Below are 26,220 nucleotides of genomic sequence, written 5' to 3'. Positions count from 1 at the left end.
AATTGCGCACAACTGTCGCCGAGCTCCTATTTGCTGACGTACTACTCCAAAAAGATAAGTCCCCCACATAAAGTCCGTTCACTTCTTGGTAACACCTCCATCCTACGATCTATGCGACGTATAGAAGACCGAAAACGCGAGCACTCTCTCTCACTGTCTCTCCATCTTTGAGAGAATCTTCACCGATTTGCTATCAACTCCACGTCACAGCAGAGAAGCTGCTCACTAGCGATTAGCGGCGAATTTCAGCACGCGTCGACCCTTCAGTCAGCTGATCGCATTGTAAGGTGGTGACAGTTGAAGCATTTGTACGCTTCCCCTCTTCTCTTTTTTTTTCAGATAGAAGTCCGAAGGTGTTATTTAATAACAAAGGTAAGATTTGTGATGACAATTTTATTCTGAATTAATTTTTAACGAGAATTGTATCGTTAGTTGATTACAATGTTGTTGTATGCAATACTTCCATCAGCAATTAATAAAATTGTTCAAAAAAAAAATGTTCCTAAACTCGTTAAATGGTCTTTTTTTTAGGGCAGACTCAAATCGAGCCTTTCTTTGAAATAAAACAACAAAGATGGATTGGATACACAACTTTAATGTAATTCTAATGAGATTTTAATTGCTTTTGTAAAACTTTTAGGAAATGGTTTCCCACCGAATTATTAATGGCTTTTCTTTCATGGTTTAGCAAACAGCATTAATTAGTACCCGGTACTACTATTGCTGCTACAGTTACCCATTATAACTCTTATAAACTAGTAAAGTAGTATCGTATTACTGTTTATGAATAAAACAATGGCTGCTGGCTAAACGAATTATGGACATCACGTGCTTTGTTGACGTCACTGTCTAGTTAAGTGTTATTTAAACGAGGTATTTAGATGCATCACAAATAAGCTGCAGGATTTATTTTAATAAGTTTTAATTTACTTAAAGAATATCGAAGTTCCTTATCTACAATATAACTTTGTGATTAGGACTTGTGATAATTTACTTAGCTAGCAGTTAAATTAGAACGAGGCTTGAACATTCAGGAGTTTACATATATACGTTTATTTAATTATTACATTTATTATTAATAATAAATTATGATGATATTTATTCTTATAAACCTTTTAACCCTCTGTTTGCCTGTGTTGATCAACTCAATGTTAGACTTGAGTGCACTTGAGACATTTCCCGATGTACAATGGCCCAGTTTGACCAAGGACCCCATAGAGGTGAAGATCCAGAACAATAAATTTACTCTTGGTCTAAGGACACTTCGGCGCCATCTTTTAGGGACCCCCAGACTATCGTTGTACAACTCCTTAGAGTATTTCATTGCTGTTAAATTCATGATAATTTGCAAAATCTTTGAAATTTACTTTGTTTCCAATTCAAAATATATTTCTAGCTGATATACGTTAAGGGCATGCGTCGTTCGATATAAATAAAGGAGACGCAAAAGGTGACTTTTCAAAAGTTGAATTATATTTAATGTCTTTTTAATCCGTCTCAATCCATGAGGCCAGGCTTCTCGCTTGGAGTGAAACATATCGAATTGATCTGCTCAAGGCAACTTGGGCTATATGTTGCCTCATAGGCTTAGTTGCTTTGAAGCCCCTGACAGACTGTGCCATTTTACATCGGTAAATGTCTGGAAGTTCAGTCTATTAGAAGCATTGAGTTGATCAGCGCATGCCAACCAAGGATTAAAAGGTTTATAAGAATAAATATCATTATTAATGATATGTAATACTTAAATACGTATAAAGAAAAAACATGCAACCCTCGCCTGAGATCAGTTAACTCCAACCACGTTGAAAAAGTCCATAAAATCCTGTCATTGACGGGATTTGAAGCTGGAGCATTTTCCACTCAGTATGGGGTGAACAGTGATTATATCCACTTGCGACTGCGAAAGGGATGAAATTATAACATTTCATCCCATAAAAGTAACAGACTAACAGAATGTGAATATGTATTCTCGATTATACGATCTTATTCTCCCAATAGCTGCGATATTTTACAATGTAGATCACGGTCACGTCTACGACCAAGTAATAATCGCAGGTCATGGATGTGACCTAATATTATTGGACACAAAATTATCAATGGCGTGCCTTGACGTGGTTTGGAATGGACTTAAATTCTATTTACTCGTTTCAACAAGGAAAAATATTAAAAGAGTCAAGTTTACAGCTTTGTGCTACAAATTTTGCGCAAATATTTTAAGATTAATAAACAAGTTTCAAGGCATTCTTAAAATAACTTTAATTATGAAGGTTTAACTCTATGTTTTATAGCAATTGTGTTCCCCACATCTGGGAGAAACCATTTATAGTTTTCCACTCCAGAGACTATCTGAATTAGGTTGTCTCTGGAGTAGGAAATTAGATTTCTTCCAGGAAATCTCTGGACGAAATTTGATAAAAAGAAACTTGCCTGGTGTTAGTTGCCGTTGTATCTAAAAACTTCAAAGCATTCTTTCCACGATTTTGCTCCTGACGAAATGGAACCAGAGTTTTTACTGGCAGATATCCTTCCTCATCTCCAGAAAACAGTGTGGAGATACCCTAATATATTTCTGATATTTTTGCAGGTTTCATTCAAGAATGAGTGTTTTTAAGAGACAAAAGTCCTGACATGACTAACTCAGTTTTGAGAAATAAACAGGCCTGAAATAATGGGAACCAAATTCTCGTAATATAATTATTGAGAGGGAAAAACCTGCACTTGGCTGCTATGGTACTGCTTTTCTAATTACTATGTTGACACTTTTTTGTAGCATTGGAAGGGCAGTTTCCGCATTAACGTATTTTTAATGACAGACCACACATGGGCCTACAGCTAACTGCAGTACGACTGTCTACAATTTAAGGTCATCTTGGAAAATTCCCAGACTTGGCAAACTGTGTGTGGGAGACTACATCGATTAAAAATTCCACAGTTAATTTTATTAGAGACTTACATTTGCAGTTTTCCTGACGATGGGGGGAAAAATTCGTTCATCCTCAGACAGAGTAATTCAGCCTGTTAAAAAAGGACAAATGTTTGCCCCATTGAGACATGGATAACTCTTCTAGGCTTTTTTGAACTCGAATCCATGCCTTTTCCATACAGTGTAAAAGAGCATCAATCATAACGACTTTGCTAGGCACAAGGGCCATAACATGGCCTTTTATGCAATTTATTTTCATTCGATAATTTATTACGGATAAAGGGAGTTCTTGTTCGTATTCTACGTACATGAGACTCTTGAAATTCGTCTCAAGTTATCTTCTCGAGATGTTCAGTCCAATTCGTTTCGAGGGGTAAAAAATGGCTTCCCTCTCACTTTCATTTTCGAAAGAGATTGAAGTCAGCTGCACCCAAATCTGACGAATGGGAGAGTTGGTTTCAGTAACCCTTTTTGCGAAATAAATCTTCGAACGAATAACGCTAACTGGTACAGCAAAAGCCAGTTGTTGTTTTCATGAAAGTCCAGTCTGACTTGAAGTCTTTGTAACAATTATTCCCTCCCTTCTAAGTACGATCTTTTAAGGAATTCAAAGACCACATCTATAAAATTTAGTATCCACAATGCATCTGCGCATTCTGCGTTAAATGTTCGAATATTTCTCTCGAAAAAAGCGATTGAGATGAACCCACCCATTTATTATATTTGGCTGTGGCTGACTTCAATCTCTTTCCAAAGTGAAGATGAAAGGGAAGATTTGATTTCATTCAAAAGATTAGAACTGATCATCAGGAAAAGATAACTTTGGAGGAATTTCAAGAATGATTTCAACGATTAAACAGAGGTATAACAAGTATGTAGTCTCTTGGAGACCATTTTGAATTATTATTCATAAATTATTTTGTTTTAAATCTATTTCCCCCCCCCCAAGTATGTGTGCGTGCGTCCACGTGTGTTTCTGATGCATTATTCTCAAGAATAAACTTATTGTACAAGAAGGGAGTTCATTTTAATTTCCTCATAGAAACCAGTCCCCATCAAGGTCATTTTTCAATACTACAAATTCTTCAGTTTTATAGAAGGTTGCTTGTATCTAGCTTTTTTTACGTCACAAAAATAACCACAGATTTCTTTCATGTCTGTTATTAACTGCTTTTTTTTTAATTATAAAGCTGGAAACCTGTAATCATAAAAGAAACACGAACTTTGAGAGGTTGCCATAATCTTTTTGAACATATCTGGAGTTTATAACAATTTAATCGTCATATTAACAGTTTATTAAACTTTAAAAAGGAAACTATTTAAGTTTTACATCAACAGATTTAATGCCACGAAAATAAAAGGATATAGGATGTAAATAGACTATTCCTGGAATGATTACACAACTTTAAATTGCTTTCACTGCAGTTCATAATCACTTTACGTATTTTTATAAGAACTCTAAGACACATAACCGAGAGTTTAACTCTGACATAATTATTAATTACAAACAGTGGGTGTTAAGTGTTCCCTAATCATTCAGCAACATTATAGTGATAACAAGGATCGGCTTACTCTATTGAGGAGTCACTGTTCGACCTTTGAATTCATATTTGTCTTATGCTGCATTTTTACACGTGTGCGACTTTTATCTTTTGCTTCAACTGATTATCAACACGCGCTCCCGCGGTTGTGGAAGTAAGATAAGGATCAGAATTGCAGACGAAGTCTGAAATTACTTCCCTCCCCCCATGTTTGTAACTTCCTCCCAGTTGAGCGAGGTGTTTAAAGCGCGGCTTACAACATACAGCTCCACCAAATGGCCGCGAGAAATGTCAACAGGTATTCCTTAGTCTAAATTCAAGCAGGGTTTTGCACAAAAAGAAGTCTTAAGTTTCATATTTAAATTAGTTTGATTGTGAGTTTAACTCAAGCTGTGGAAAGTTTCAGAAAAGATGTTTCTGTCATAAAATCTGATTGAGTGTATAAGGTTCAGTCAGATGGTTAAGAGTGCATAGTCAAAATCGTGTGATTATTCTCACATAAAGGCTGGTCTTTTAACGTACAGAATTAAAACTCTGACATGATGTCAACGGCCAAACTGCGTACCATAACTTTAGGTTTGCCACTGGAGTGAAGCCTGAGGACTCAGGTTGTTAAAAATCATGTGGGGGCTGTTTGACAATCTGGAGGAGGGCAGAATTTCTAGTTTCTCCACCAGAATGTGCTGGAATGCGCGTATAGACACGCATTCACTTTGGCGTTTATAAAACCCTAAGAAGAATACGTTCTTGAAAGCATACCAAAGATATAATTCTGGAGATTCATTTATGTGAGATTGGTGTACGTAGTCGCTCATGCCAGTCCCATGTTGCTGGAACTCGAAGTATTGTTCATCAACTTCAGGTTAACGGTCGAATAATGTCTTGCTATTTATTCCTCAGGAGTTAGTCTCATTAATCAGCTTGTGAATTTATATATTCCAGTGATAACTTGATTATGAATCTCCCTGTACAAGTGAGAACTTCTACTCTGAAAAACTGTTGAATTGTTTGAAAGATGAACTTTGCAACCAGATACAGGCTTTTGTTTCTGTTGATATCGAAGCAATTCCTACCAGTGTGTAATTTGAGATTCTTTGACAAAATTCGGAACTATTCAAGTTTCAAGTTTCTGAAAAACAAACCAAGCTTTCGTTTATGCAGTATGTTGTTTGTTTTTGAAATAGCTTGTACATATTGTTTGCTTCGGAATTTGGAACTTTAACCCCTTGTGCTCTGCATTAGCGACAAATAAATAATTCCATCGGAAATTAGAACTTACAGTACTGAAAATAACACTACATCTGTAATAAAGTACTTATTTTTTATTTCTTGAGAAAACTTTGCTCACAAATTGATGGGCAAGTATTCATCTGTGCGTGAAGGGTGGATGCAGTATCCGTTTGTTTAGCTTAAAGTTTCGAGTATTACAATTGGACCAAAGAAAGATCTTTATTATGTGGTACTTGGTAATTTGCTGGTGTTGTACTGTTCGGCTGCCTGGTCAGCTCTCTTATTGGCTATGCTGTCCTTCCAGAATGCCCTGGGATCCATCAAAACTTCATTGAATGATTTTTATTTCGTAGATGGTTCGGTATTCATCGGTCTCTTGAATTTTAAAGTTCAGATCTTTTAATCGAATACCAGTGGATCTATTTTCAGTCTGTTTCCTGTTATAGAACACCGATCATTCAGGGTTGAAAAGCAACGGTCGAACGGGATGGGCTGGAAAACTTTGAATTTTGGCTGCATAATTGAAGAACAGCAAGCTTCTAAGGAGAAGCGTTGGTTCATGCGAATCTACATCAATGCATCCTAGTCTTATCAATTGGATGTCAAAGATGGAGGCTGAAGACTCTTCCCAATCTGCTTTAGAGAATTTCCATATTGCCCAAGATCAAGGCATATGATCAAGGCATGGCGTCTGTAGTGTTTGAATTCTGCATATAATTGGGAAATGATCACTAAGCAGATCGTTAAACTGTCTATCTGTAATGGAGAACAATTGGGGGATAAATAGATAAGTTAATTGCTGTCACCTACCCCGTGGGAAGGTGAGTATAAGTGTTATGGCCATTGTTCAATAATGTTATATTCAGCTGGTCTAGTAGCTTTTCTACCAGGTGTCCTCTATTGCCCATATAGGCAGATACCCATACCAAAGTGGATGATGTGCATTGCAGTCACCAAGACAAAGGTGGTGGTATCTCTTTTATAAAATCTTAGTTCTTTCAACGTGAGATATCATTAGGTGGAAGGTGAAGGTACATTGAGACTACAGTTAGTATTTGTCCCGCTGCTCATAATGCAACAGATTTTAAGCGTGTCTGAAGCGGAATGTTTCTAGGTATTTTACAATCTATTAAAATTGCAACGCCTCCAATTGCGGAGCTTGAATTTGAATTTTCTGTAAGCTGTAAAATTTTTAATTGAATAAGTTAATCGTGGAGTTAAGTTGGTCTCTTGCAGGCAAAAGGATTATATCGTGAGATCAAATCGTCGATATCATCAGTATTTGTGCATAAGCCTCTGAAATTCCATTGTATGTGCTGCTTTCTTCGGTTTTGAATAGGGAAGGTGAGCCTGTTTCTTGTGAGCAGTTTACTCTTGGCGGTCATATTTGGTTTTATTTTTCTAGAAAAGGGCATCATAATCTGTACTTTCTTCTACATCATCGGTTCCAATGGGTAAACATCCGGTCTCTGTCATCTTCTGCACGAACATTAAAGTACTGTTTCATCTTGTGCATTTTACATCTCCAGTGTCCATGCTGATTGGATTGAATTGTGGCAATTCAGTGGCGTGTTGCCTTTGTTTTTTCCTTGGTACTTTCACTTGGTGTAAATTTAGGTGGAACTGAGATTGGGGTATTGTTTATTTCAACTGAAATAGGTTTGTTAGTAGGTTGATGTCTCGATAGTAGAGATCGTGCCCATTCTGCAATGGATGTGGCATAATTACCTTGACTTGCTTTCTTGATATGGTACTTCATTTTAGATCTTATACTTTTTGTATCTTTTTTTTTTCCATTTTCCACAGGTGACTTGATTTCGAATAAGCTGGATGAACAGTCTTGTAATTTGGACATTCTGGAGACTTTGCTGTACACTCTTGTGAGCGATTTTTTTAACAAACAAATAGGATACAGTATGGGCCTAATTATGGGTCAAAAATTATCACATCTGCATGTTGTTTGAGAATGACGAAGTTGTTGCCATTTGAAGTATCTTAAGGGATTTGGAATGCATGAATAGACTTTGCAGTGCAGATAGCCAACCTTAACTGAGGTTGGCAAATTAGGTGTACTGAAAGTCAATGATATTTCGTGGTGGAAACTAGTTAATCGTCCTTCCGGATCATAATTCGACTTGTTTATGTTACTTCTTGTTCCTGCAATTCCATGACTTCCGTTACATTCAATAAATCTCACTCACTTAGCACTCCTTTTGAGTTCAGTGTGCTACGTGGTGTGACTTTGATTGGGACAATTGTAATAATAGTTCAGAATACCTTGCTTGCGTGTCTTCAGTTAATGGATCTCTTGACTGGAGCCGTTTTACCCATTTTTGGCGTACTTGACGCATTTTCGAGACCTTTCTGTATGACAAAAGGAGAGTTCGCTTACCGCCTGAGTCGATAAGGAATGCATTATCAGAAAGGCTAGTGGTTCTGATTTATTCGAATCCCTTCTCATTCTTTTCATAAGACTGAGGTCATGTTCCATTCTGCAGGTGTCAATACGTTGAGAGCCTGTTGGTTGATATGCATCACAATCCGTGGTTGCTCCTTTTAGCTATGGGAGAGAGGCAGTTGTGGTGACAACCAGTGGCCAAGCGCTCAGAAGAGAGCAGTAACGTTGTGAGCAGAGTAGAGGTGGAGTAAAAGCTAGCACTCTCCCTAGAGAAACACAAGGAAATCAGTAGAAACCGCTTTGCACTAGGGGCCTCAATTATACAGAGAGAAAGAGTCAAAACAACTTCGAAAGTCTACGCCGGATGAATTAATAATTCCGTACTTCGGTCACCTGCGACCAATACCCACTTGATGTTTGAAAAGCAGAATACAAATCATTTTAGATGTAATACAATCTGCAGAAAACTTATAGCAGCCTTCTGAGACGATTTGTGATGCAATGAAAAGAACTGAAATCTGATCCACAGTGACAACTGACGTTTATTGTGTAGTTAAAGTGGATTCACTTAAGAAAACATATCATAGGCACAAAGATGAAAACACTGGACTCGTTTAGGGCCTCTTCAACCGAGTGAAATTGCAATCCCACTAAACTACCACAGAAGTCATGTACCCTTCTTAACTTTATTCTAACTCTTTGAGTAGAACAAGCAGGTCAAAATTAGGAGTCAAGAATGCTTTTAATGGTCACGCTCATGCAGATTCATTTTAAATTCGCCTCTTAGCAGTTGAGCGATTGAATAATGAAGAGCGCCGGTAGATTTATTATAAATGCAATTTGCTGTACAATTCGATAAGAAACTTTCTTATCAAAGTGTACCTTAGAAGATGAAGTAAAGTATCAGGAAATGAAAGGAGACACCAAGACTCAGCAGTATACTGACTTTGGAGTTGAATGTAATTGATATCAGGTGTCTTTGTTGCATATCCAGGATAATTTTCAAAAGATTCATAGCTTTTTTGTTTAATTAAGATGGTTTATACTTTGTATATGAAGAAAACACGGTTGTGTAGTCGATGCGTTCTTACTGAATGGCGAATTACAAGGTTCAAATGTCGTTGACAATTCGCAAAGTTTTCTTGCATTTGGTTCAATCAGATGATAGTCCAGTTTCCACTAGTAAACTGGTCATATCACTTCTCGTCATCCTGGCTTGGATCGTATTGTAGTAAATTGGTCATCGTCCCGTTCATGCCGATCTTTTCGCATCGTTTATATTTAATCCACATACCGTATCTTAGCAACCAGGACGGGTAAGAGCTATTTTTAACTCTGAAATTGGAGAATGCTGTTACAGTATCCTATTACATCATAATGCCCACACAGAAATAAATTAGTCCATCTGTAGAAAAATGACACCACTCACCTCTTGCCCCTTATCAGAGATTGCTCTCTGAACTAACTCAATAAAAGTAGCAATTATTATTTCTAAGAGTTATCTAAGGTTATGTTTGTGTTGCTTGATTAACTTTTTTCTTCCTGGGTGTCACTATTTCCAAAGATGTGACGACACCAAATGAAGTATGGATTTCTGGAATACGGTGTCGTATATCGATAAAGGTGAATGAACCCACGCATGGATATAGAGCAATCGTGGTACTTTACGCCACAACTTCTCAGTTTCAAGTTTGCTTGTTCATCCCCCAACTACACTCCCATTCATCTATTGAATGCAAAGCAATTTAGTTGGATTAACAATAATCGCAGAAATGAGAATGCATCGTTTACTAATACACAATAGAAATCTTTATTCAATTGGACCCAAAGCAAGCAATATTACTGCAGAAACTTTAAATTTTCATTCGGATTACAGTTCAGCAAAGATTATCCTTACTGATTTACATTGTCCAATATTCTGTTTGACTATGTACTGTTTCACCTTGGCTCACTGTATCTATATTGATATTTAGGTTCGAATTCCTTCTAAATATCACACTTCGGGTTTTACTCTTGCCTCCGTTGCCCGAATCTTTCGAGAGAATAGACAGCTCATATTCAATAACACAGTCCATCCAATTGAGAACGGCCTCAGTTGGATAGGTCTCGTGCCCCTAAACCACCCATAGAGGCAACTAGAAATCTGTATTGCAATAATAATACAAATCGATACATTTGAAATATTGCCCTTCACGTCTACCAGGCCAGGGTTAACACTGATAATACATTATGTAAGAAAAATGGTTGAATAACGATAATAAACAGAGAACGTTGATAAATAAAAAAATATTAGGAAGTACAGCTCAACTCAAACACCACAATATATAAAAATACTCTCTCGCTGAAGGGAATTTTCTATATTCCAATCAATTCGTTCTCCTTTAGTTTGAATTTATTCCCTGAAGGCAAATATTTAATAGTATTCAAAATGTCATTTAATGCTATGAAATATTCACCTTCATTTGTTTTATTGCCCACTTTCAGGGCCTTATAGATCCCCTCTAAGGTACCTAGCTACCAAAAATTTAGCAAGCGCATTTGAAGTCTCGCCTCATATTTCCCTTTAGCCAATCTCACCATGCGCGTTACCCGTCTTTGAACCATTTCAAGATACTGGATGTTTTTTCTCTGGCATGGTCTCCGTCACAGTCTTCCAAGGGCAGTCTGAATTATTACATGCAGTGGAATTCACTTTTCTGTTTCCCCAAGCAACTGTTCGACAGAACATGAAGACACTAGATTTCCCCTGTTACTTGTCTGCACTGCAAAGAGATAAGTTTGCCTGTATCATGGCACCTAAATACCTTATTTAGGTGCCATTTTTAACTCAACAGCACCCAGTGTAGAAGTTTTTGGTTTGTTTCTGAAGCATGAAATATTGTCTGGTATTTTGTAGTAGTCAAACAAGTTTCCAATTATCTGACCATTCCTGGACAGTGCTGCTTGATGCGGGTCATTCAACATTCTCCCAGTTTTCACATCATCCAGAAATTGATATCATACCCTGTATTCCTTGATCGGCGTCATTTAAGAAAACCAGAGAAAAATAGTTCAAACGCCGATCCCTAAGGGACCAGACTTCTAATTGTAGTCCTCTCTGAAGAGCTGCAATATTTTACCTCCTGCTGTGTAGCCATCCCGTAATCCACCTAAGGATTTAACCTCCCAAACATTGTGATATGTCTGCTATTATTGTACACTTTAGAGTTCCAGCTTTGGATGCATCTCATTGGCATCGTTTGAGGTCTTTAATCATTCAGTGGGTTAAAATAAAGTTCAGATGAACGTTAAGTATAATGTTATGAAACTTTTAGATATGCCTTACACGTGGCTAAATTATATTTAGCGTCTAAAGAAGCTTGGTAACAACAGTGTTCCCCATAATAACACCAGATTCCCTCCATTCACAAACTGGCAGGAAAGTGGCAATTACTTGCTCGCTGCCCGGAAAACCCGTTACCAGTAGATTGGTGCGCTACTGCATAATACTTAGCTCTATCCTGCAGATCCATTAAGAACAAACACTCATACAAAATGTTAAAATCGCTGCACTGTCTTTTGACGTCAGATTGTAATTCACTGACTTTTCCTTCAGTTAAAGGCCACGATTATTGGAATAACTCCAAGTTTTCTACCCACTTTGTTGCATACCATTGTAAGTTTTGTAGCAGCGAAGGTTTCTCCTTCCATCCTACGCACACAGTCAGCGTCTCTTTCGTGACGCAATGAAAATCACACGTGCTACATCATCAAAATCTCTTATACACTCTCTTCCCTTTCAACAAACTCTTAGTTGAGTCAGTAATCCTAAAGGAAAATATTAACAAACAGAATGCTAATATTCGGCAATGAAAGATATTTATATTGAATTAAAATTAAATATAATTTGTCAACTTTTTATCTGACGCATGCAAACATTAAACATCAGTTTTTATTTGTCCAAATCAGGCCAATTCGAGCACAGTTTCCAGTAAAATATGGAGTAAGATGTTACCAAAAAAACCCCTTTCTTACAATTGGGCAACCTTTTGATTTTTGAGAACTTCTAGTTTAAAAAATCATCACCTGTCAGTGTTATTAGCAGTAATTCTTTTAAATTAAAACTAGCCTGTTTAAGAAAGCTGCTAGAATTGTCTAATTTTACATTTGTCTGTTTGTGCAAGATCTTTGAGCTTCACTCGGCGATTGCGTAGTGATCAATCCAAAGTCCCACAAAGAGGAACCGTAGAAATTCTTCCCACGAGCAACTTAATCTGCAACTAGCGATTCCATCGAGGCTTCTCAGACGATATCTATGACTGGAAACGTAGTCCCAAAGTACTGTTAATTCATAGGTTATCTACGACATCTTTTAGAACAATATTACTAATAAAAAAGATTGAAAATGATTCACCACCAGTAGGACACAACTCAATCAGATTAAAGTACTAGGGCGAGACAACTCTTCGTTCTCCGAATTTAATATGTATGAACTTCTTATGAAGCGTCATTGCTGGGTATATTCGATGATCCCTCTCTGCACGTTTGCTGGATAAAAAACCCAATTTCCAAGAAAAAAACACATGCAACTCGGTCGCGTTGGAAGGGATTGTGATTATAACCACTGCGAGGACTTGTTTTAAGGTCATTACGGTAGCACAGTGGTTATAGTTATCATCCTCTCCACACGAGGTAGAAAAGGTCTAGGTTCCAATTCTTTTATGAACCTTTTTAATATGGTAGTTTAATTATTCTGTCTAACTCAACCAGGAAAAATCGACCAGATAGCACATGCAATATACGGGCATAATACATACGGTTGGCGAGTTTCTCTCGGATTACCCAAATATGAAATATTAACAAGGTTTCTCCTTTCACAAGGTTTAAGTTCAAGTCCGACTATCATAAATCTAAAAACCATTATGATAATATGTCAACAAATTCATCACAAAAAAGTACTTTGCTGATATAATCAAAACTAAGAACACACTGATAAGGAATATCTGACGTCATATTGGAGTTTTAAGGGCATGTTTTTGTGAGTGTATTCAAGCGATCTTCAGATAAGGTCTTTCGGTTCAGTGATTTTTCCGCCTATTGACGTCATTTGTTGTTTGCGATGAAACTTGTATCTTCAGCACCAGAACTGTAAACACTGGATATCCTGGAAAGTCACGCAAAAATCAAAGCTTGAATTTCCACCAGGAAACTTTGATGTTGAGATTCTGAACAACATTACGGCACTAACATCTTGAAAACATCAGCAGTCATTGCATTATCAGGTTTTTATTTAGAACACAGTGAAAGTACGAAGCACGTTTTGAATATTCATTGTAGGTGGCTTCCTATTGCATGTTGGGTGGAGATATTTTGTGTAAAGTCCTATTTTGTTTTCCCTCCATCTTGTTGCGTAATAAACAAACTCTGCCACCGGCTTTATCTAGCCCTCTCATGTAGAAACGTTGATATCTGTCACTCATGTGTAGCACAGCAGATGGTATTATCACCGTCCTCCCCACACTAGGTAGAAAAGACCAGAATTAGATTCCAGCCCATTCCAATCTTTGTCTTTGGGGTTCTGTCGAGGATTCTACCCACGTCCTTTTCTTTAGCCCTATTTACAAGGAGTTTTGGTCACAATTACTGTCTGATACTGGTCCTGTTACTCCCAGTGAGGAATCAGCCTTCATTTCTCTTTGGAGGCGGCAAAGCAACTAAGCTTGTTGTTTGTTGTTTGGTTTTTAGGAGCATTAGCAACTAAGGCCATATTGCTCCGGGATATGCGGTGGTCATTCCCTGACCTTTCCGCATCCTCCACATTTGGTGGCGACGGGCTCGAACCCCGGTCTAATCAAGAAGCGTGTGCTATGCACTGCTGCTCCTTCTCACCTGGCTACGGAGGCGCCTGCGGCTAAGCAAACCCTTAGCCATAATTATGAGAGCATCCTTGGATTCAGGGGAGGTTCCCACGGACTGGAGATGTGCAAATGTATCCCCAATTCACAAAGGAGGTTCGAAGGGTGACACGAATAATTACAGACCAGTTAGTTTAACTTCTGTTCCGGGTAAAATAATGGAGTCACTGGTTAAAGATGCATTGCAGGATCATCTAGACAAGACTGCAGCAATAATTCAGACACAGCATGGGTTTGTTAAGGGAAAGTCTTGTCTGACAAATTTGATTGGTTATTATGATGTGGTCACAAAGGAACTAGATGCAAAAAATAATTTTGATATCATATACTTGGATTTCAGGAAAGCTTTTGACACTGTTGCGCATGGAAGACTACTGTACAAATTGGAGCAGAATGGTATTAAGGGTAAGTTGCTACAATGGATAAAAGGATGGTTAAGTGGGAGAAGACAGAGGGTGGTAATCAATGGGTGCTGCTCTTCGTGGACTAATGTTATTAGTGGAGTCCCACAGGGTTCGGTGTTGGGGCCACTGTTGTTTTGTATATTTATCAATGATATTGATGAAGGTATATCAGGCTTAATGTCGAAGTTTGCAGATGACACGAAGGTTGGCAGGGTTGTTAATGACATTAATGGCAGTGTGCTACTGCAACAGGATCTAGATAATTTGGGCAGATGGGCTAAGAAGTGGCAACTGAAGTTTAACCTTGACAAATGCAAAGTACTGCATATGGGTAGAAGTAACCCCAGAGAAACGTACCAACTGTGTGGTACTACACTTAAGGTGGTAGAAAATGAAAAAGACCTGGGAGTAATTGTGCAGTCAGATATGAAGTTTTCTGAGCAATGTAGACAGGCTGCTAGGGCAGGTCATGGGGTTTTGTCAATGATATATAGGAATTTTGCTAGCAGGGAAAAGGAGGTGATTGTCCCTCTGTATAAGGCAATGGTCAGGCCACGCCTTGAGTACTGCGTACAGGTCTGGAGGCCTCATTTTAGGAAGGATGTAGATTTGCTTGAGCGTGTACAGAGAAGAGCAACACGATTGGTGAGGGGAATGAAGGGATCCTCTTACCAAGAGAGGCTTAAGTTCTGCAAATTGCAGTGGCTGGAGACTAGGCACCTGCGTGGTGATCTGATTGAGGTCTATAAGGCCTTGAATGGGTTGAGCACGCTGAATTCTGATGGGATCCTCCCACTTGTTCAGATTACGAACCTAAGCGGGCATAAATTCAAATTAAGAAAGGACAGATGTAGAATAGATGTGCGGAAATTTGCCTTTAGCCAGCGGGTGGTTAATTGCTGGAACAAACTTCCATCTGTCGTTGTGGAAGTTGATAGGTTAAATAAATTTAAGGAGGAACTGGACAGGCAATTGGAGGGTATGGTGTGATTTTTTTTTTTTTTTGGCTGATGCTGCATAAGCTCCTACACTGCTTTCTTGCATCAAGTGCCACTACTACTACTACTACTATTTCTTCTACTTCCTTTCAGAATTTCTCATGCTCTGTCTTTGTTAAAAGACAACAGTATTGGCTGAATTATAAGCCTGTTTTGCATTTATCAATCAATATCTATACTTAACTTTCTTAAATTCATTCACAGTGACCAAATTTTTTCAGATCTTCAAGCTTTTACCTTAAACTTGTTAAATTATTCCCCCAGTCTTAAAGAAAATCTAACTCTAAACAAAATTTCCTTCAATTTGAATCCCTAATTTAACCTGAAATGGTTTCTTTCATGTTTAGTTCTGTTTTTCTACCTGCAGGCTTATCCTACATCACCACAGCGAAACACGGTGGGGTTGCAATGACGTTCCAGGTGCAGCTATTCATAAGACACTTTATATACACTCCCTTACCAGAAAAAGAAAGAGCGTGTGGCCAATTCCCGTTTGTTAGGAGAGATACGATGGAGTGCAGTGTCACTGAGGGATCATTAAAGGTGCATCATGACAAAGATAGGCGATATCAATAGAAGACACAAGAGGCTGTTGTTGTTGTTGTTGTTATGGGATTTCTGGCGCAAGGGCTACATAGGCCATATTGCGCCTATCAAAGCAATTAAGTGTACGTGTGATAACTGCTCTGGGAGCAATTAGAGTTGGTCATACATTTTAATTTTTTTCAAGTAGGTGAAAAAGTCTGAGAGTTTTGCGTCATTACCTATGATGCTGTTGAGAGACAAGGGGTTTGAGATGGAGCTGAAAGTAGTCTGTCGGGCAGTGTCAAACAAGCTACATTCAATCAGAATGTGCTTCACTGATAACGGCTGCAAACAGTGCGTGCACTGAGGGGGATCATTTCCTGTGAGCAGAAACAGATGAGTAAGGTGAGTGTGGCCAATTCGGGTTCTGGCTAGAAGTACTTCTTCCTTTCTGATTTTACGGAGGCTAGAGGTCCATAGTTGTGGTTCGGGTTTCAATTGAAACAGTTTATTATGTGTTTGCTTTTTCCACAAAAGAGTCCATTGTTCCATACATATTTCTTGTATTTTATGTTTATAATCAGGATAGGGAACAAGATCATTTGATAAGGCTACGTTGGAGGGATGCTTTGCGGCATCATCAGCGCACTCATTTCCAGGAATACCGCTGTGACCTGGGATCCAGGAGAAGACAACAGTGCAATGTTGCTCATGGAGATGTATCAGTTCTTGTCTTATTAGCTTTACCAAAGGATTGCAAGGAGAGGTGTCTGTGAGAGCTAAGAGAGCACTCTTGGAATCAGTGTACACTATACTTTTATTCGTTGACAGGAGGGAAATATTTTCCAGGGCAAGTTTAATTGCATAGAGTTCAGCAGTGTAGCTGCTGCATTCAGCTGGAAGTGGAATAGAAACAGTTGTATTAGGGAAGATAGCAGCTGCACCCACTTTATTGCCAGACTTTGAACCGTCAGTGTAGATCTTAGAAAAGTGGGAATAATTTTCTTCATGGACAAGATGCAATTGTCTGATGTTAACATCTGCTAGAACACCTTTTCCCCATTTTTCAAAGTAATCATCATATGAAACATTTAAGGTAATCCATGGGGGATCCGGGTCTTTTAAATCTCTGATGATATTATGAAAGGAAATATTCCAGCATTCTAATAGGTTCTGTAATCTGATACCGGCAGGTCGGATTGTTCTGGGTTTGTTTCCATAGTGTGTTCTCCACTGCGGATCATACAGTAGTGGCCAAATAGGATGAGTGGGGATGCTTTTAATTTTAGCCGAGTAGTTTAACAGTAACATCTTTCTCCTGATACTGAGTGGAGGTTCGTGAGCCTCAACATACAGACTTTGAACAGGTGATGTTCTGTATGCACCCAGGGCAATCCTAAGGGCAGCGTGTTGGATTGGAGCAAGACGAGCCAAAGTACTCTCTCTAGCAGAGTCATACACAGGCGCTCCATAATCTAGGCGAGATCTAATTAGAGACCTATACATGTGGAGCAGGGTGTACCGGTCTGCACCCCAAGATGTACTGGAGACGACCCGAAGTATGTTAATTTTCTTAAGGCAGGTGGTTCGTAGGTGTTTAACATGCTCCTGAAAATTTAGATTTTTATCAAAAATTAGCCCTAGGAGACGAATACTGTTAACGATTGGAAGAGGATGATTGGCCAAGTGTAACTCGGGTTCTGGATGCATTTTCCGCTTGTTGCAGAAGTGCGTGGCCATAGATTTGTGTTTTGATAGTCGATATCCATTTTGTGTCATCCATAGTTCAATATTATTTATTGATATTTGTAATTGCCTCTCAATATAATTTATAGTCTGAGAATGGCAGGACAAGGTAAGATCATCAGCATAAATATATGAGTCAACAGTGTTTGGAATGCTGTTTGTGATATTGTTAATTCGTATAGCAAATAGAGTGGCACTGAGGACAGAGCCTTGAGGGACACCTTCTTCTTGTCTGTACGTGTGAGACAGAGCCTGCCGGTATCGAACTTGGAATGTCCTGTGGCAAAGGAAGTTTTGGATAAAATATGGTAAATGCCCTTTCATATCCATAGAATGGAGATCCTTTAGGATTCCATAACGCCATGTGGTGTCGAAAGCTTTTTCTATATCGAGACACACCATGACAAGATGTTGATTCCTGATAAAAGCGTTTCTTATATTTGATTCAGCCTTTATCATGAGATCTAAGGATGATCTCTTCTTCCGAAAGCCAAACTGATTGTCGCTGATTATGTTTCTAGACTCAAGGTACCACGTCAATCGACGGTGCACCATTTTTTCTAAAGTTTTACTTAAGCAGCTGGTTAGAGAAATCGGTCTGTAGTTGTTAGGGATCGAATGATCTTTTCCTGGTTTAGGGATAGCAATTACATATGAATGTTGCCAGGAGCTAGGAAATGTGTGTTCATAAAATATCCGATTGTAAAATTTCAGTAGAGAGGATAACGATTGCTGATCTAGGTTTTTAAGCATTACATAGTAAATTCCATCAGGGCCAGGGGCACTGTTGTGGGACATATTTATAGATTCTTTCAATTCTGATAGAGTGAGCGGTTGATTATAGGGTAAACAGCGGGTAGTTTTGAAATTTAGTTTGAATTTTTCAGTATCGGCTTTAATTTTTTGGAATGATGGATGATACGCGATGGAGGCGGACAATTCAGAGAACACTGTTCCTAAGGCATTTGCAATATCTTCGGGATTAGAGATCTCCTTCCCATTCCAATTAAAAATAGGTGCAGGTAATGTAGGGTATTTACCATTTAGCTGCCTTATTTTTTTCCATATTATTCTGGCATCAGTGTCTTTATTGATTGATGAAGCAAATTTTATCCAAGAGTCTTTTTTAGCCTTTCGCCTGATGTACCGTGCTTTGGCTTTAAGTTTCTTATAATTGATAAGGTTGGCAGTGGTAGGGCATTTTCGGAATAAGTTCCATGCTGCATTCTTTTCTCTTTTCACCTTATTACAGTCATCGTTCCACCAGTGGTTGGTATGTCTACGATTTCTTAATTGAGACTGTGGGATGGCAACCTTTGAAGCTGATAGTATCTGCATTGTGATATGTTTTGTGACAGTATTGATAGAGGCAGACTCAATGATGTGATCATCAAAAGAGATATGATTTTTATATTTAGTCCAGTCTGCTTTAGAAAATTTCCATTTCATTTGTGGATCAGTTGTTTTGGAGTTCGTGGTTTGAATTCTGCATATTACTGGATAGTGATCACTGTTGAGAGGATTGTCAAGTGTTGTCCATTCGATACTTGGGAAGAGGATCGGAGAGCAGATTGAGAGGTCTATTGCAGATGGTGTTCCAGTAGGAAAATGAATGTAAGTGGGTAAACCTGTGTTCAGTAATGTTAAATTCTGTCTGTCTAGTAGTGTCTCAATGAGTTCTCCGCGTCTGTCTGAGACGGGGGATCCCCATAGTGTATGATGTCCATTAAAGTCTCCTAATAGGCAAACTGGTGACGGTAATTGCAAAACAAGGTTTTCTAGTTCATGAATCGTACATTGCTGATTGGGAGGGAGATATATTGAGACGATCGTTAAAGAAATGCCAATCATTACACGAGCCGCAACAGCTTCTAAGGCAGTTTGAAGAGGAATTTGTTTACAAGGAACCCTTGAGTCTATGAGTATGGCCACTCCACCATGAGCACTGTTTGTCCTGTCTTGTCGAAAAACAGTGTAATATTTAACTGACACGGACACTTGTGGTGTTAGATTTGTTTCTTGTAGGCATATGCTCACAGGATGATAACGATCAATTAGTTCATATATATCGTCTATGTTGCTACGAAAGCCTCTGCAATTCCATTGAATTATGTTGTTCATTGTGTTGGTTTTGAATTAGAAGTTGAATCTGTCTGTTTTTTAATGTTACTCTGCTTGTGACGGTCAATTTTTATTTTGTCCTTTTTTGGAAAGACTGGACGTGTGTCTATGTCGTCTTCTGCATGAAGATCTAGGATAGGTTCATTACAAGTATTGTTTTCTGCAATATCCATAGCCGTGTTATCAGATAATTTCTTTCTAACATGAACTGAATTTTCCTTCTGATCTGCAGTAACTGGATCTAATTTAGTAGTGGATGGTATCGAGATCGGGGTATTGTTTGTCCTATCTACTGTTTGGTGTTTTGTTGGCTGTGATGCAGGTGATAGCAATGATCGAGCCCAATCAGAAATTGACACTTTTGGTGGGACTGATATATCTGTTTGCGTTGAAACTGTTTGTTGTCTTTTGGATGCTTCAGCATATGTACGCTTAGGCATGTTTTGTAATAGGTTCTTTCTGGCTTCAGGGTATGTGACCTTGTTCTCCACTTTGTATTTTTGGATTTTTTTCTCCAGCTTCCATTGCTCGCAGGATCTGGAAAAGGCTGAATGGTTGCCTTTGCAGTTTGGACACCGTAATGATTCAGCATTACAATCAGTGTGGACATGTTCTTTTGATCCGCAGTTTGAGCAAACTGAATCTCCTCGGCAGACAGTTTGGGAATGTCCAAACTTCTGACACTTGTAGCATCGAATAGGATTGGGTATATAAGGACGGATGCGACAGTTTAAGTATCCTGCTTTTACTGCTGAAGGAAGGTTTGGTGTAGAAAATGTGAGAATGATGCTACGAGTAGGAACAAATTCTCCATCTTTCTTCACCATTATTCGTCTTGCTTCAGTAACTTTCTGGTCTTGGAGTTCTTGAACAATTTCCTCCTCTTTGACGTTCAACAGATCCCATTCGGAAATTACTCCTTTGGAGCTATTCAGGGTAGCATGAGGAGATACTTTAGTAGGAACTCCACCAAACGATGTAAGTTTCAGAAGGGACTCAGAATGTTTACGATTGGTGGTTTCGACTAATAGGTCGCCAGACTTCAGTCTTCTTACCATTTTTGGTGATCCGGCTACACTTTCTAGACATTTCTGTATATAAAAAGGAGACAAAGTACCCAAAGACTGATTCGTTAGGGAATGCAGTATGAGGAAAGATGGATATTCCATTTGAGGTACATCTGTTTTCATCCTCTTCCGTGTTTGATAGTCAGAGTCAGTTTGTTGCAAATCCAAAGAAGCAGGATTTACAGTCTTGAGAGGTGGAAAATTTTCGGTATCCATAATTGCTCCTTTTGGCCCCGGAAGGATAACTTTTCCTTCCAGGTTTCCGGCCCCGCCACGGGGAGGCAGGAGCAGTGCCACGAGGTGACCAAGCGGCTGTTAGTTGTGTTAGTGAAATAAGAAAAAGAAACAGAAAGGTGACTTTCCTTTCTGGGCCTTTGCCTACTACTTGTAGTGCGAAAGAGCTACTCTAATAGAAAATGAGGAAAACGGTATTTAGAACGAAAAATAATCTATATCTGGCAAAAGCTCTTTAGGAGGATCGCTTTAACGAACGCACTGAAATCGCTTGGCCACGGAACGCTTGGCACCCGGGGCCGACACAAGAGGCACGCTCAAGTATGCTCGCTTAACGGATGAATCGTTATGGAGTTTACTAATGTATCGATGCAGGCAGTTTCTACCATTTTCGATTAATGGTAACTGGAACAAAACCAGTAACTCTGTTCTTCAATGACCATTTTTAAAACAGAAAGGAACGGGGGAAACCGAAAGCATTGAGAGAAAACCTTGACGCCATTAGGATTTCCTGCATTCGTATCTCTGGGAAACCTCGCACTCAGTGATCACTGAATTATGATTACCTACCATGTTAGACCACCGTTCGCACGGATAACAGCCGCTATTCGCCTAGGTATTAACTCCACTAGATGTCCACAGGGATTTGCAGTCATGCTGGCCTCAAGGCTTTCCAGTGTCGGAGTAGATGATGGTTGCGTGACTCTAGGCCGCATTTCCCGGTCCAAAACATCCCCAGAGGTATACAATTTGACTACGATCAAGCGAATTTGGAGGCAAATTAAGATGGGTGATATCTTCACTATATTCCCCTAACTACTCGTACACTACGCGTGGCTGATGACATGGCACATTTTCACCTTGCGAGATCCCGTTTCTAAAAATGCAGCATGGCAGAGAGCACGTGGTGTCCTAACAGCTACTGTTTACCAGTAACTGTTAGGGTCGTTTGGATCCTATCTATCCTCCCCACCTTCCGGTTCTCCTTTCACGTGATAGTTTGTTGCTCCATTTTTTTGTACAGGTAGCTCAGGCGACCATGCTGAGAAAGACAAGCCAGAGAAGAGTAATGAACAGCCCAATTACCTCCTGGTGGTGTTTGCGGACAAAGTGGGGTTCCACCAGGGATCTGCAGCCAAATGGCAGATCCCAACAAACAATACCAAACATAGAACTATAATTTAAATAAAAATGAAGACTATGCCAGTGAAAAATATCATGGTGATATTTCACGTAATTTGGAGCTGCAACAGGGGCTCGATTCACTTCTCGACCCTGTACAAATGTTGGTACAACAGCAGTTATTCGCAGTCGCTGACTTCTGTTTTAAGCCAATAAATACCCTTCCCACATATAGGGAATTAGTATAACATACATAAGGGTGTTCTTTGACCAAAGTAATTCTATGCATCAGAAACCGAAACCTCTTTCCCCCAACATCTGTTGGACTGATTTTAGTAATTTACAGTGGACCTAGAAAGGTAGTCCACGGTCCTTAAGTTACACCCAGCCAAGTTACACTGTCAAAGTATAGAAATAAATAAGACTGACTGGACATTACATGCATTTCATGTTTTTTTGATTCCTCAGAAAACACCATATACAAGCTATAGCAAATTTATTTCCAAAGAGCTTTTCAAGAATTATCCCCGCTTAGAACCATGCAACAACTAAATCCGCGTTAGTAATAATTAATATTATTAAATTATTATTCTTACAACCCAAATATTTTCACTCTTCTCCTGATAATTATTAATTTCTGAAGCAAATATTAATCCACTTTTTTTCCATCCTTAGATGATACGACTGCTGTTTCTAGTTTTCACCTATTGGGCCATAATTAGTTTAGTATACTGCAGAGACTGCAAACCTTCAATTGTCCAAACATCTACAGGTCCAGTAAAAGGGAAAGAATTAGATGTACTTGGAAAGACTGTTCGAGCTTTTCTTGGTATTCCTTATGCAAATCCTCCTACAGGTGCACGAAGATTCAGGAATCCTGAACCAGTCACGCCCTGGAAAGACGTATATAATGCTGAATCTCTAAGACCACCTTGTTTTCAGACGAATCTTAAGGTTCTTCCTTGGACAGACACGAGACCGGCAAGCGAAGACTGTTTATATCTTAATCTTTGGGTTCCACAACCTGACATCCAATGCAATGGCAACAAAACAATGGCAGTCATGATTTGGATACATGGTGGAGGGTTTTATGCAGGTTCTTCTTCTATGGATTTGTATGACGGAAGAATCATATCAGCTTTTGGTAGTGTCATTATTGCCACAATTAACTACAGACTTGGGTCGTTCGGATTCTTGAGTTCTGACAGCGATGACGCTCCTGGAAACATGGCAATGTATGACCAAGTCCTTGCCATTAAATGGATTGTAGATAACGCAGCGGCTTTTTCTGGAGACCCTTCTCTGATAACGATATTCGGTGAAAGTATAGGTGCTGTCTCAACGGGCTTTCATCTTCTCTCACCACTCGTCAACGGATTGTTTCGAAGAATCATTTTACAGAGTGGAAGTCCTTATGTGGGTTTCACTGCAACCGATAAGAAAACAAGCATTTCGAAAAGCGATATCTTTGCCAAGATGTGTGGATGCAGCAGTGAAGAAAGTGATATGTTTAATAACGCAAAGACCGTCATTGAGTGTTTAAAAAATAAAGATCCTGCCGAATTGGTGAAGGTGGAATCAAAGATCTTGGAAACTAATATGCTATACTTTACTACCGAGTACGGTGATCAGTATCTACCTCAAAATCCTATAGAGGCTATAATTTCTGGGACGTTTCCACCAGTTGAAATGTTTCTGGGAAACAACAAAGATGAAGGCACAATTTTCCTCAATTACTTAATGCCAAAGCTGTTCCCTAATAACACCTCGCCAGTTTTGAATAAAGCACAAGGAGTAGAAGTCTTGCGCAACCTCCTCGTGGCTGTTCCAACTCTACCGATTGAAGAAATAATAAACTATTATGTTCAAGATGTCAATGAGTCTGATTCACCGGCAGTTCTTAAAGCAGTGCAAAACTTAATAAATGATGTATTATTAGTTTGTCCAATAGTATACTTCACTGAACTCTTTGCGAAAAGCAATCCAGAAGCCTATTATTATTTTTATACCCATCGTCCCAGTTGTACACCTTGGCCAGACTGGATGGGTGTGACACATTTTGAAGAAGTTCAATTCGTATTCGGATTGCCTATTAAGAAGTACCCATATTCCTACACCACTTCAGAGAGGATACTCACTCAGGATATGATGAGCAAATGGATTTCTTTTGCACAGACAGGGTAAGTTATGGAACATTCATTAAAACAAATTTAATATTCAAAGATAACTGAATTCTTATTAACTTGTTTCTACAGAAACTTTCAAAGATTGTTTGGTATCGACATGATTCACGCTGCCCTACTTAATTAGAGAATCGAACGACAGGATATTCTACCGTGTCCTTGAAACCAGTGATGAGCTTAGGGATACCCTGCCTCTATCGTCATCAATGCTTTGCAAAGGAAAAGATCGACAATGCCAAGTCCACAAGAGACATGATTTGTGAGCTCCCTGGCATCGCCTGTCTAACAAGTTTATTAATCAAACAGCTAGAGGAAGAGTTCCTAATACGTATGTATTAGGAATTCACTATCTGTTAGCTGAAGAGTAACTAGAGCAAAATCATCAATATGGAGGCACTCTTCCACTACATCTTCATCCAACAGCCGAGCGTCAGGGCATGAGAAATCTGTAGCATAATTCATTAAGTCAGCAACAACTTTTTTCTCTTTTAAGTAGCCTAAATCCATTAAATTTACTCTTCATCAAAGAAGATTGCTGTAAGCAGATGAGCCCAACCATGTTTCAAAGCGTCTTTAGCATCCTTGACATTAAAATCTGTTTGAAATTTCGTTATTCCAACACCTTTGTTACATTCTGAATTCTTTACAAGAATTCATCCTTATGAACACTTGATTGACATCAGTATTCCTTGATCCATTGGCTGAATCACTCGTACAGTTTGGTGGAAAATACAGTATCTTTGATAAGGAGCTTAGCACTGTGTGTGCTGAACATTTAGCGAGATTTAACATCTTTTTCTCACTGGGAAGTCCACAGACATGCAATGTACTTTCAAGACAGTTTTCAAACCAGTCAAGGAAAGTTATCCATGCTCGTTAGCGCTGTAAATAAGTGGAGAGACTCCTTTGAAAGCTCTTGGAGTTTTTCAAATATCAAGCAATTTAGTTTTATATGAAGCTGCAGCATTTGTACCCACTACCACTGTTAAGCAATCTTTGGATTCCTTGAATCTACCGCGTACTAATTCTTCTGGTGCAATAACGGTTTACCTTGAAATTTATCTCCAATATTTACCACACCCGATTCATCACCTAATAATTTCGCCACTATGTGAAAAAAAGATTCTTACCTTCAAATCTAGATCTTCTGTATACAGTGTGGAGTTTTGGCATTGCAGTGAAGAACTATTAGACCCAGCTTTGAACCATTTGAGTGTCTAACTTATAAAAATAATTTTCCAGTTTCATATCATAACTGAAAAAATTTAATTTGTTTATATTTTAGCGTTAAGGGTACTTAACTTTGCATTGATATTCATTTTTACTTTTTCAGGAAACCAATCCTTGGAGAAAAGGAATCGTGGCCCAAATACAGTCAAGACGATCCAAGGTACGTAGAATTGAATACGATGCGAAACTCCATTGGAATTGGTCCCCGTCGGGAAGCGTGCAGCTTTCTAAGGAAATATTTTGTTCCATCGAAGTGATCTCATTCAAGTGTGATAATCGATTGCTGTTTGGAAGGATCACGAATATTGGCCATCCTTCAAATGAATGGTTAATGAAATGTTTTGCACCTCGCACAGTTTGAGTCATCCACTATTGTGAACAGTGCGATAAAAGATATTCATCTCTTGTCTATTTGCATTCCACCATTTTGTTATGTTCTGAACTCTCAATAGGCATCACTTCCAGAACCATTTCAAAATAGTAATCATGTTATTTATATGGCAAACTCCAGCCAAACTCTATAATCACAAATGACGCAGAACGTTCTCACTGTGTAACACTTCACATAAAATAAACAGTTGATGTAAACACTTTATTGGCTTTG

The 26,220-nt window shown here is 38.8% G+C and overlaps 1 protein-coding gene across 1 annotated transcript; it reads left to right on the top strand.

The window, feature by feature from the left end:
• On the top strand, nt 1-26,206 carry LOC150075246 (cholinesterase-like). The gene is made up of 3 exons (XM_090389240.1): nt 1-372; nt 22,879-24,383; nt 25,720-26,206. The coding sequence occupies exons 2-3, from the start codon at nt 22,879-22,881 to the stop codon at nt 25,871-25,873; spliced, it is 1,659 nt and encodes a 552-aa protein (XP_090245366.1). The 5' UTR covers nt 1-372; the 3' UTR covers nt 25,874-26,206.
• Nucleotides 26,207-26,220: the final 14 nt, after the last annotated feature.

This window comes from Mastigoproctus giganteus, chromosome 14 (genome assembly GCF_048544385.1).
Source record: "Mastigoproctus giganteus isolate SK-2022 chromosome 14, ASM4854438v1, whole genome shotgun sequence".
Lineage (NCBI taxonomy): Eukaryota > Metazoa > Arthropoda > Arachnida > Uropygi > Thelyphonidae > Mastigoproctus > Mastigoproctus giganteus.
The sequence above is the reverse complement of the archived record's forward strand: the minus strand, read 5'-3'. Positions and strand labels throughout refer to the sequence as shown.

What these genes read in the sequence shown, in the direction of transcription:
- LOC150075246 (XM_090389240.1), top strand. Translation starts at nt 22,879, where the DNA reads ATGATACGACTGCTGTTTCTAGTTTTCACCTATTGGGCCATAATTAGT. An exon ending in ATTTCTTTTGCACAGACAGG is followed by an intron (nt 24,384 to 25,719) that starts GTAAGTTATGGA and finishes TTACTTTTTCAG; the next exon opens with GAAACCAATCCTTGGAGAAA.